This window comes from Lolium rigidum, chromosome 5 (assembly GCF_022539505.1).
Source record: "Lolium rigidum isolate FL_2022 chromosome 5, APGP_CSIRO_Lrig_0.1, whole genome shotgun sequence".
NCBI classification, from domain to species: domain Eukaryota; kingdom Viridiplantae; phylum Streptophyta; class Magnoliopsida; order Poales; family Poaceae; genus Lolium; species Lolium rigidum.
This window is the reverse complement of record NC_061512.1, coordinates 107,470,475-107,482,356: the sequence shown is the minus strand read 5'-3', so window position 1 is coordinate 107,482,356 and position 11,882 is coordinate 107,470,475. Positions and strand designations below refer to the sequence as shown.

Genomic DNA, 11,882 nt, shown 5'->3' with positions numbered 1-11,882 from the left:
TTGTAAAATTGCCGCCGGATGAAACCTCAAAAGGTAGCCCAGTAAAACATGGTACATGTAAAACAAATCCTCGTGATTTGTAAGAGTAGATCAACTCAGAATTGCCATTCACTAGATCAACAGAACAAAACTCACTAACAGGAGAACAAACATTAGTAACAAACAGAAAACAAAGATTATACAAGCCGAACACTTCCTACTGATCATTTGTTAAACCGCTTGCCGACGTCTTCATGCATCTACTGTTAGGATTTCTGCACGCCCGGTTGAGAAAGATCCATGGGTACGAGAAACCTGCTACTCAGTGAGCTGACGATGCTAGTCATTGCAGAAGTAAACTGAGCTCCTGCTCTTAGCTCTTGAAAGATGCCTCGGATGATGATGCCCGTGCTCATCTAAGATGACCTGTTGCTGGGATAATTTGGTGTTGTGCAATCCCAAGAGGCTTCTTCACATTATCAGGATTCTCTCCTGATCCGCCGCCATCACAACTAGGTTCCAACAAGCGCACGAGAGAGAGAAAAATCTCCATTCTAGTCACGTCCCTATTGGCCTGCACATACGAGACCCAGTAAGAACTCGTGACGAAGGTAACCAAAGGAGCAACAGACAGTTAAATTCATGGGAAGAAAGTGCTGTCGCACGTGAAATATGGGGATGCTCTGCAAGTACATAAATCATGTGTGATCTGACCCGACCAATGGATCTTCATAATACTTTGAACTACTTACCTCAACAGTGAACCGTGCCCAGATCTTATTTTTGCGTGCTTCCATCACACCCCTCAAGATGGTTAATCCAAGTCCTTTGATGAAGTCAGCTATCTCTAGGAAGATCCCTCTATCCTCACAAATCATCTGCAGACATACCAATGTCAACAAATGGGCAGTACAATATGTGAATTGAGATTAACAACACAAAGAACAAATAATAACAGAATCCTTTACCTCCACAAGCATCTGACGAGGCCGGTCAAGATCCTCAACAATGATTGGGCATGTCATGGATTGACTGCCAACATTGAAGGCCCAAGTCGCACCACCCTCAAAGTAGTCTTTCCAAAGAGGACCATTCTCACCGCCAAGTATCTGTTTGAAGTTTATCAAGTGCCAAGGCAAAAGATTGTATGAGGTTTGCAACTACTTTCTGATGTAATAAACTGCAAGTAAAAATAATTGTAATTAACATGTGTGTATACCTTAGATTCATTGGAATCCTTGAGGTTGTCAGCATGCTTTGTCACACTCTGCAAGAAAACCATGTGCTTGATGGTCTTTTCCAATAAAGCATCAATGCTACACTGTTGAGAACAAATGACATGAGAAATAGTTGTCACCAATTTGAATACAAGTGCAATCAAAGTCTAAAATAATCACTTAAGTACCATTAAAATTTGGAAAGTCGATTAGAGGATACCTTTGCCCCATTAGGTACAAGTTCCCGGAGCTCCTTTATACGATCCTGAATGAGTTGACGGTCCTTTGGTCGAGGCTTTGAACTCTCTCCTGGCCGAGATCTCTTTCTGTTTGCCTTGTTTGGTGTATCATGACCTTTACTATTCGAGGCTGACCCGCTTTCGCATTTCATGTTATGCCCACTCTCAATCCAAAGGCGTATTTGAGATTTGTGCATCCCATTATTTTGGGAGAGACAACCATCCTCAGTCTTCTCCAGGAAACATGGCTGTTTAACAAAATTTGAAACGGTCAACTCATTCTTGACTAGCAAAGGAGGAGCACCACATGACTCTTGTTGCTTTGCCTCTTTTGAGGCACAATAAGAGGTGCTAGGCATGTCTGTCAATGAAGTCTTGCAAGAGGCACTGTCACCAGAGATCTGCTTACCAACCGGATTGACACTGGAGATAACAGCATCCAATAGTTGGTCACTGTCAGTTAGTGAGAAGATTCCCGAAAAAGGGAACTCGTCATCCAGTGCACCAAATACTGGAGAGGTGTCAGGATAAACTGATGATTCAGGAGCATCTCTCTGCGAGCTCTCCTGTTTTGCAGTGTTCCAGGTTAGATCGCCATCCACATTGTGGCACAGGTGAGGAAATTCAGCACCAAAGATATCAAACAAATCATTTCCTGTAGTTGAATCCATAAGAAATGAGGAAGATCGTTCACTTGAGATGTCCGGTAGCTTCTGTCGATCCATATTCTTCACACCTTGTATTCTTACAGCAAAACTGGAGTCGTTTACTTCTTTAGCCTTTACGTTTTGGCAAACATTATCCGTAATATCCAGTTGATTCTCCTGAGAATATTCTGCTTTTAATCCACTAAAAGCTTGAACTTCGGACCCAGAGGATAGAGCCGCAGCAGCATGACACGAGTCTCTTCTGGGACTGCCCATTTTCATAATGAGTTGGGCAGATTGGGGGATTTTATATGAAATAGCTGGATTGTGCACCGTCATCCCAGAAGTAGACCTACAACTTTGGTCTAATACTTGACTTGTTGAGCTGTTATACAAGTTAGACTTGACTATTCTGTTACCTTCAGGGAGAAAATCAAAATTTCCACGACTGTTCAGAAAATCCAACACCTCACTCCCTCCATGCAACAGGGGCATGCTTGTATTTTCATGGATAACAGGGTTACGGCGTGCAAGAGATTTTAGCAGAAGACTTCTTATATCTGATGACTCTTCCATGTTTCCTAGTTCTAGATGTCCATCATTGATTAACAATGGATGCTTTTCTGCTGATGTTGAGGTAGAAGAGATAAAACCTGAGCTCACCACACTGCTTTGTGAGGCACTTTCAACTCTTCTGTCACAATAAGAAGTTTGTCGTCTGAACCTCATATCAGGAGCAAATAAACTGTGATCTCCGATAGCTTCATCATTTCTCTGTGCCACCTTAAGCAAGGAAGCTTTCCTTCCAGTGTTTACTGATGTACTGCTTGACACTGTTGTCGCATCAGCACCATAGAACTGTTCATAAGCCACTGTGGACCCATTAAAGGCTTTTGAGCAAGTATCTGTAGGGTAGACACCCAGAAGACCATGCGAAGAGCGTGGCTGAACCTTCTGGCTAGAATCATTTTTAGCTGAAGTAGATGCAACCATACTTGATCGATTATTTAGCTGAGAACAAAGCTTCTTGTACTGAAGCACATAAGTTGTATTTTCCATAACCTGTTAGAAAATAAGCATTTTATAAGCTCAACATGTTGGAAGCCCAAACAGGAGAGCTAGCATATTCCCAATAGTAATAGTTTATATCAAGAACAATTTATTGTAATGCTAGATCATGTTTCTTTCCAACTCCCCACTCCAATACAAATGAAGGTTTGGTCTTCCTAGGGCCTCACCATGAATATAGTTTATATACAAGGATCCAAAGAACAGAATATTTGACCAGTCAACTATGTAGTAGTCATAAAGTAAAGTAGTACTAGTGTACCTACTGTTCTACCTCATGGCACATATTAAAAAATGGGAAATGAACTTCGAGACGTTTTGAGCAGGATACATATACTAATCAGAATTGTCAAAAGCTTGGCTATCTTACCACACTAGTAGAGCCGAGCTGTAGTACACCACGTGGTAACACAGGAATTATTGCAATAGTCTGCGCAGCAAGCAACTTATTAAGAGATCAGAAGTTAACTGTTGGTAAATGATCTACTATGCAAGGGTAATCATTCTACTAACCTGGATTCCAGCTCTGAACTGAGTATTCATCTCGGCAGCAACCTATCACCATTAAAAGACAACAGCTTAGTAATACGCTATGGAAGCTCACCTTAGAATAGAAGATATATCCAAAACAAGAAAACATTACTACCAAAATACATTTAGGTACAAAATACATTATTTTGGTTAGGTTCCATTACATTACCAAAATACATTTAGGTACCATTATGGGAGAAGCATCATGGCTAGCTATAAAACTTATCTGGTAAATCATGTTAAACTGTTAACCAGAACCTTGACATAATGTCCACTTGTTCAGATGACATGTGTGTGCGTTTGCAACTAGCTTATCCAGTGACCACTTATTTGGCAGAAGAGTAGATTAAACTCACTACATGCCAAAGTTTCAACACATAAGGAACAAATAAGTGGGGACAAAAACAACTCCACAAGGATTGTTGCAATGACATAAATTCCGGGACTCCATGCTACTAATGACACAGCAGCAAAAATGGACTAGGCAAAACTGAATTTGGACTACATTTATATCAGTTCGCAAGAACGAAGAAGAGAAGAATTTTTTACCTCAGGTCTGAGCCCGTGATCACCGGCAGTGTCGTGGACAATCCACTGATGATTCCCAGTAAAAGCGGCACGACCAATGGTACTGAAAAAGCAGAATGCAGCAAGCCATGGATTAAAAAAAATTACGAGCTGATAACCAAGAACATTGAACTAGCTGGTAACAAAGGAATTGTGTTCGCTGTTCTTGCTTACCCTTCCCCGACAACGTGAAGCTGTGATGCCATAACCTTCCTAACAAGGGTGCAGACGGCGCCACCTGATTCGCACCCACCCTCGGAAGCCTCAGATCCGTCTGGACAAGATGCGTGGCCACAGCAGCCATCCTCCCACACTAGGTGCCTGCACATCACCAATGCACACAAATCATCAGACAAGAGCGGAATTCCCAAGGCACTAAGCTCGTTCATAGGCTTAATTCGCAATGCATTTAGTAAAATAAGCATTCCTCCATGATCCCCCCGAATCTTGTCCCGTTTCCTCCCAAAAAAGCTTGCACCGAATTGGAGAGCATCTGGCACATTCCGGGTCTTTCAAGCCTCGGGAGCTAGCACGCATTTACACAGACAAGGCGCTACTAGCTTTTCGCTTCATGTTCCGTGTAGCAAAAGAACCTACTACTACTAAATTTGCAGGAATCAGCGAACGCCCACACAGGCGGGCGCACGCGCGTTCTTTTTCCCAGGCGCCATCTTTCCCAGGGCGAAAGGAGCCCCTTATTAGTAATCGCTGAGGAATATACCCCATCCCACGAATCTTCCCCGCGCACGCTTCGCTCGTACGTACGAGGCAAATCTAGCTGAAACGGAATGTTCAAGAAAGCTCCAAACCCAGCAAAAGGAGACGCCGGAGACTGAGAGAGAGAAAAGGCTAGAACTTCGTTTGAGATTCGATTTTCGCGAGATCGAGCGGGAGGAGAAAGGGAAAAAATGCGGTGGAGAGGGATGGGAAGGACTTACACGGGGTCAGCGGCGCCGATGGCCTTCCAGAAGACGGCGTAGGACCAGCCGACCTCCTCGCACAGCCGCCGCAGCGCCTCCCCGACCGCCATCTCCGACACCCCGCAGCCCAACGGAACCCTAACGAGCAAACCCTAGCTCTTCCGACGGGGAGGGGGACCAAAGACCGAACAAGGACTCCGCCGCCGCCGCCGCCGCCTCTTTCTTGGGCGCCGCGGCAGGTTGCGCGGCCGTCCTGCTTCGCGCGGACCTCGCGGCCCTTCCTCTCCGTCGCCGCCGGAGCCCCGGCACTCGCTCGCTTCGCCGCCGGCGGGGCGTCAGCCGGACATCGGTGGCGGGGCCCACCACCAGCCGGGGTGCGCTGGTCCCAGCGTCAGTGGGGACCGCGCGGGGCCAGAGACGCCTCCGACAGGAGTGCGTGCGCGTGGCGTGGAGACGCCGGCGGAGCAGCGGGAGCGCCGGAGCCGCGCGGCGGCGGGCGGGCCGGCGAGCAATGCGCAGTAGGATTTTGCTGCTGCTACAGCGGCGGCGGCTGCTGCGCGTCGTCGTCAATCTCCGCTTTGGCTTTGGCTTGGTTTGGGTTCTCACTCTGTTCTGGGACTCTCCCTCTATGTGTGTGGTGAGTGTGAAATTTTTTTCTTCTTCTTTGTTGCTTTCTGTGGTTGCCCCTCCTTTCCCTTTGGCCGTCGCGGCTCCCGAGGCAGGCATCATTCCCTCCACGAGGGGCAGGATGGGCATTCTATGTGTGCCTCCCTAGGCTTATGCCCCCATCACAACTGTCAGACCACCCAATTTCCTATCAAACCATAGGGCAGTAGAGTCTATCGGCTGTGGATACAAAAAAGTATCAAATTACATCACATTTCACATTTGTGACATGTTGCTAAGATTAATAAATATACCAATACCATAATTTGAGAATATTAATATATTCCTTTTATTGAAAAAAATTTGAGAGAAAATATTTGTTGTCCAAGACAAAGATTTTGTGATTGGTTTATTGCGATGGTGAGCTCGAACAACCCATTTTAGTGATTGATTAATTTGTTGATTTTTTCTGCGGGGGAAATTATTTCTTGAGACAAGCAACAAGATTCAAAGATCGAGCAAATAGGGCCTTAAGAATCACAAAGGAACCATTGTTTCATGATGAACCTATCAAAACGGGGTTGTATTGTATGGCAGTTGCTCAAACCAAAATGGTGAGAGGCCTAAAATTAATAAAATATGGTTTATGTGGTAAAGAATAAAGAAACTATGCTACACATAACCCATGATCCCATGATCAGCACTCGCGCGCCAACAAACGGTGGGTTCAATCTAACTGTGAATAGAATTGTTAATGTGTCCGTACCTCTAGTTCATATAAAACGGAAAGCGCCATCCTGGACCAGAAGCTTCAAGCAAATGCATGGTTAATTAGGATATCTCCCATATAATAATGATACAAATAGTATTAAACATCTCTTCTCTTTCTGCCCAAAAAAAACTAATCAGTTTGAGAAGCTTTCGTCAGATTGTACCATGTAACACGCTTTTTAAATTGAAAAGCTTCACATAACATAACCACTTGGGAATCCTATGAAAGAAGACAAACCGGATGACTTAGATTTATCCAACTAATGATCTGTCATGTACAAAAAACAACACCACTTTTGTACCCTAAAATTCTATCTTAACAACAAAGACGGATGTACCCTTGAGGTTATTGAACAATCACAGTTGAGCCAGTATGGGGCCTTCAAAAGGTGGGCATGGAGTGCAATTATGTGGTCGTGTATGCTTTTGAGGGAGTGGTGGGGTAATTTTAAAATTAACAGGCACATAACATTATTGTTATTTTTTACAGCGAGGGCACAAAAGGCAGAGGCTAAGACAATCAGGTGGCAGAGCCTGTCTTAGCTTGTGAATATTTTTTTCTCCACAAAAGTTGTTTTTAGATGCAATGTGTCTTCAGATATGGTTTTAAATTCTGGTTAACATGGTCTTGTGGACTACTTTGTCTTTCATGATTGGATAAGCAATGAACCTGAAGACGAACAGTCACTGGTCGGTGGACCTCCTAAAGATCATGTGAGGTGCAACCCCACCAGTCAGCTGGCGTGGCTGCATCAGATTTGCTTAGTTGCTTTTTTGGGCTCCGTGAGATCTTGGCTTTATTTTCTGAAAAGGAGGTGGATTCACAGATCTTGCAGTTCCATGTTCCCAGCAATCTCAGAGCTAGCTCCAATTAGGAACTGACTTACTGCATGATTTAATTTGCTGACCATACAAATTACCGTCCAAAATCTTGTGGAACGATCTGGTCTTGACGAGAGATAGTGGATTTCCCGGGAAAAAAAGACGAGCTAAACTTTCTCACAAACTCATTACATAATAACTAATCAGCAGCTTTCAGAACCTTTTGACAGCGATACAACGTCCTTTCATCACTATAATCTTTTACCGGCGCATCATATTTTACACAGATCCGGTGAATGCAGACAGCAGCATATGCAGAGGACCGTGAAAAAACAAAAAGAGGAAGAAGAAGCTTTAGCATATAGAGACAGGTTATTGTGCTTTAGCTCTTGACCGGACTGGCACGTGAGAGCTTCTGTTTACTCGACCTTCGGTCCAAGTTTGACAGTTTGTTTGCTGCTCCATTTTGGTGTTCAGAGAGCCAAAGGCAACAGGACAGAACACGATCAACTAATTCCATATTAGTGAAACCAAACGGTAATGTAGTTGCTAGTAGTTTTGAAGTTCATAAGCCACTGAGCCAAAAGCAACAGGACAGAACACGTCATTGTCATGAAAAATGATATATTCTTCCAGTTTAGTTGCACTTCTCTACGGTCGTACGAGCATTAATTTTTGTTCTGATTTTTTGTCTTTTCAAAAATGTATTTTTTCCGCTAGAGGAGCATATGCCAGATCAAAAGTGAATCTCCCATTTCATAGGGATATTTTGGCCTACCAAAACTTCTTATATTTAGAACCAGAGGTAGTAGTATTGAAGTTCATAAACAACGATTTTCGGACGCATCGTTTTGGCTCTAGGATGCATATGCACACTTTATTTAAAATGTATTTTAAATGCATTTTGAAATGTCAAAAAATTCATAACAATATCTCGCGTAGACACCTTCATAACCTATGTGCACACCAGTTTGTTTCACAAAAAACTGACACTTTTTGTGGCTTATGTGAAGAGGACAAAGTTTGGTGCTAAAATAAGGTTTGCATGAGACTTTTTTGCCATTTTATACATAGCACAAAAAAATGGGTTTCCTTGAAACTTTACTTGCGCACATAAAATATGAATATTATGCACGAAATAAAAAAATTTAGAATTTTCTCACATCTGGAAATATGTATTTCAGATAGAGACATATGCACCAAGATAAAAAGTGAATTTCCAGCGATTCCTCCACACTAGAAACCACACTTCTTTGTGCGGCATGGAACAGGCAAAGATCACACGTCCTTGTCATGAAAATGATATATTCTTCAAGTTTAATTGTACTTCTTTACGATCGTACATGCATTATTTTTCTCTACTCTTTTTTATAATGGGAACACCCGTTCCATTCTTGAACGTGTGGCATTCCTTTATTTAATGAGAGATGGCCTAACCCAGGATAGGCGAAATGCTAATCCAAGATTATGCTGACTCATTAGTGGAGGCTTGCAAACTAATCCTACTCCTCTTCTTTGATGTGGATGTGTTACTTCTAGAACTAGAAGTGCTCCACTAGATCAGCAAGAAACCCACATCTAAAAAGAGATCAGCGAATAACAGGGACGTTTGTGTAGAGTTGTTTTTTCCTCTGAAAGGAACATTTGGAGAATTTTAGACACGTCATATGCAATGAGCCAAAAGCTTCTTTGGCTGTTAGGAAAAGCCAAATTAGATGGTCACTTCATCCTCATAGCGACGTGGTGTAACGCCATTAGCAGCTCATCTAGCTGATGGCTATGTCTGCTAAGTTTAAGACGCCTTCATAGGACAAATGAAAAAAACTGACATAAGAAGAACAAGAACGTTAATTAAGAAAGAAAAAACGATATCACAACAGAAAGAGACTGTACCTTTTCCCTTAAACTGGAGTAGGACCTAAGAAGAACACGAACAAGAAGAGGGCTACAAATCGGTTGCCATCTATGGACCGTTAAGCCGTCCGAAAACAAGGAACATCTTAATGGAGAGAATGTAGACACAGTTGGTTGCTGCCCTGCACAAGAGGGAACTGGATTTAGGAGGGTTGAGATAGAGAATAGCACTGGTACCAACCCACTAGACAAGAGGACACGATCTGCATGAGAATCTTGACCTTGGCACCTTGCAAAAAACACCAGCACCACTGCTGCTGCAAACCCTAGGCGAGAGGGCAATAGTTTCTTTGATTTGAAGCCTGCTTTGCCTTGTTTCCATTTGCTTTGGACCCCACACAAAAAACCTTTTTCTTTGGCAAATATCTCACTGTATTGGTCTCAACAAAGGGACTGGTATGACGAGCTCTCTCTCGTATGTATTTCTCTTGAAAAATATATTGCGTGCATATGCATATATTTATGCCCAGCTATTTTTAGTTCTACATTTTCTGGATGATGAATTTAACTTTTCTACACGAAAGTCATTTTACTTATTCTTCTCTCAAATAAATGAAAAAACTTTATAGGTTCATTAAACTAGAATCTCCTACTACTACCAACTTGCTAAACATTAGATTTCCTGATTTTATAATGAATTAGTGCTAGGAGGAACTAGACACTAAATGATATAGTAGAAGCGGGACCTCGGCGTGAGAATTCTAGAAATTCGTTCCTGACAGGATTTGAACTCTGGTCGTTGGGGTGCGCCACTGCAACCCCAACCACTGGACTATGCCCACGTCCTCAGATTTCCTGTTTTTATAATCACACCCATCAAAGATAAGAAGGTATTACTAACAAATTTACATCACCGGCTGGCTTTTCCTTCCCCTGATAATGATAGTGTGAAATAGCACCATTTTTTGGGAGAACAAACATCACTTTTTTAACAAGGAGAGGCCCATAAGGATCCTACATTTGCAGTAAGGATCTTACAAAAAAATACCTAAAAGCAAATATGTCCCTACTATTAACAAAAAAGACCATATAAAGAAGTTGGAAAAGGCCACTAGGGCGTTACCGCCACCGCACCAGGAGTACAGAGCGCGGCCGTCTTCACCGAGGCCAGGGACATCACCGCTTTGGCTTCGAGAAAACAAGGGAGGCTGCCTTACAATCCGTTGAGTGCCTCCATCCGGAGGTTGTAGAAATGTCGAGACCACTCTGGCGGAGAGATAGACCACCAAAAGGCCAACTGAGTTGGCAGGCAAACATAGGCCATCGAAGATGTATCTCTAAGAACGGTGCCACTACTCTGGGGTCGTCGTCTTCCAAATCAAAGTTCAGTAAGACTGCCTCCAACTCTAACATTGAGATGTGATACGGGCATGAAGGACGAGGTGAAACCCAGTTTCAGAACTTCACCAAGCTAGGCGATATGCCATCGAGGGTTAGGGGTATGGTACGTTTGAAGTCTTAGACTTAGACTTCATAAGGAGATGGTACGGCTAGGGTTTGGGGTATCATACGTTTGAAGTTTAGTCTAAGTACTCTCGCTTGTGCTTGTGGTTTAGCATCCCTCCGGGGACGGCGATGTTGTTTATATGTTTCCAATAAAAATTGATGCGAGGGTTCTTATGTTCTTTAAGGATTATCAAGTTAGGGTTTGAGACGTGTCGTTCATCGATACGTTGCTTGCTGGATGCGTTCCTCTACTTCAGGCTGAGTTCCGCGCGTGATTGTGAGTATCATCTACTTGGTTGTCTCGCTGTGAAAGATCGGACAAACTCCGAGAGGATCAGGTTGGATCCTCGTATCAAGATGTGCATAGAAGAGCATGGTTTGAACCCCAATTTGAAACCCCACAGCAAGAACAGGCCTCCGGCCACCGCACCATGATAGCATATCCGCTATCATTCCCATAGCTCCCGCCGAGAGTTAAAGGAGGCAGATGCAAATGAGATCTGCCGCGGCGGAGATGTGACTCTTGAGGCCCTTGAGGAGAGAGGAGGGGAAATGAGCTTAACTTCAAAAATGGGTTGCAGGCTTTCACATTGTTCAGGCTAGATGGCCCGTATTAGAATTAATTTTAACTATTTTCCAAACAATGTATTTTATCCGGGAGACAAGACTGGAAGCAATTGTCTACCTTCGCCCTTGCCTACGAGTAAATATTCTGAGTGAACTCGTATCAAGACGATAAGAATAGAGTGACTTGACCATGATCATGCAAGCAGCGAAGGGAATCCTCCCCGCGCAAGGGCCCCAGCGTCGCCTCCCTCCCAGGTGGCACTGGCGGATCTCAAGCCGCCACCGCCCCGACCTCCCCCTCCCCGTCCTCTCCCTCGCCGTCGTTGGCGCGCGCGCCCAGGCAAAGCCCTGGACTGTTGGCGGCGGCGGGTCGGCCCTCCTGCGTCGCGCGGGCAATTGGAAGCGCTGGATCGACAGTGGCTGATTCCTAGCTGGTGGTTGGGGCTAGCCTGTGAGCGACGTCGAGCGATCCAGGGCGTAATCCGGGTCAGCCCCAGGGCTGGTAGTCTGCGGCGCGTCTCGTCCGTCTGCTGGCTGATGACGCGTGAAGCACACGTCCGTTGGGAACCCCAAGAGGAAGGTGTGGTG

General features: G+C 44.2%; 1 protein-coding gene across 1 annotated transcript; it reads right to left on the bottom strand.

Moving 5' to 3' along the window:
* LOC124652956 (transcription factor LHW-like) lies at positions 1-5,335 on the bottom strand. Its single transcript, XM_047192008.1, has 10 exons — positions 5,187-5,335; positions 4,423-4,569; positions 4,231-4,312; positions 3,664-3,705; positions 3,521-3,580; positions 1,417-3,144; positions 1,199-1,300; positions 948-1,088; positions 732-857; positions 1-553 (listed from the first exon to the last, which is right to left on the bottom strand). Exons 1-10 carry the CDS (start codon positions 5,276-5,278, stop codon positions 392-394), a joined length of 2,682 nt encoding a protein of 893 aa, XP_047047964.1. The 5' UTR covers positions 5,279-5,335; the 3' UTR covers positions 1-391.
* Between the last annotated feature and the right edge of the window lie 6,547 nt (positions 5,336-11,882).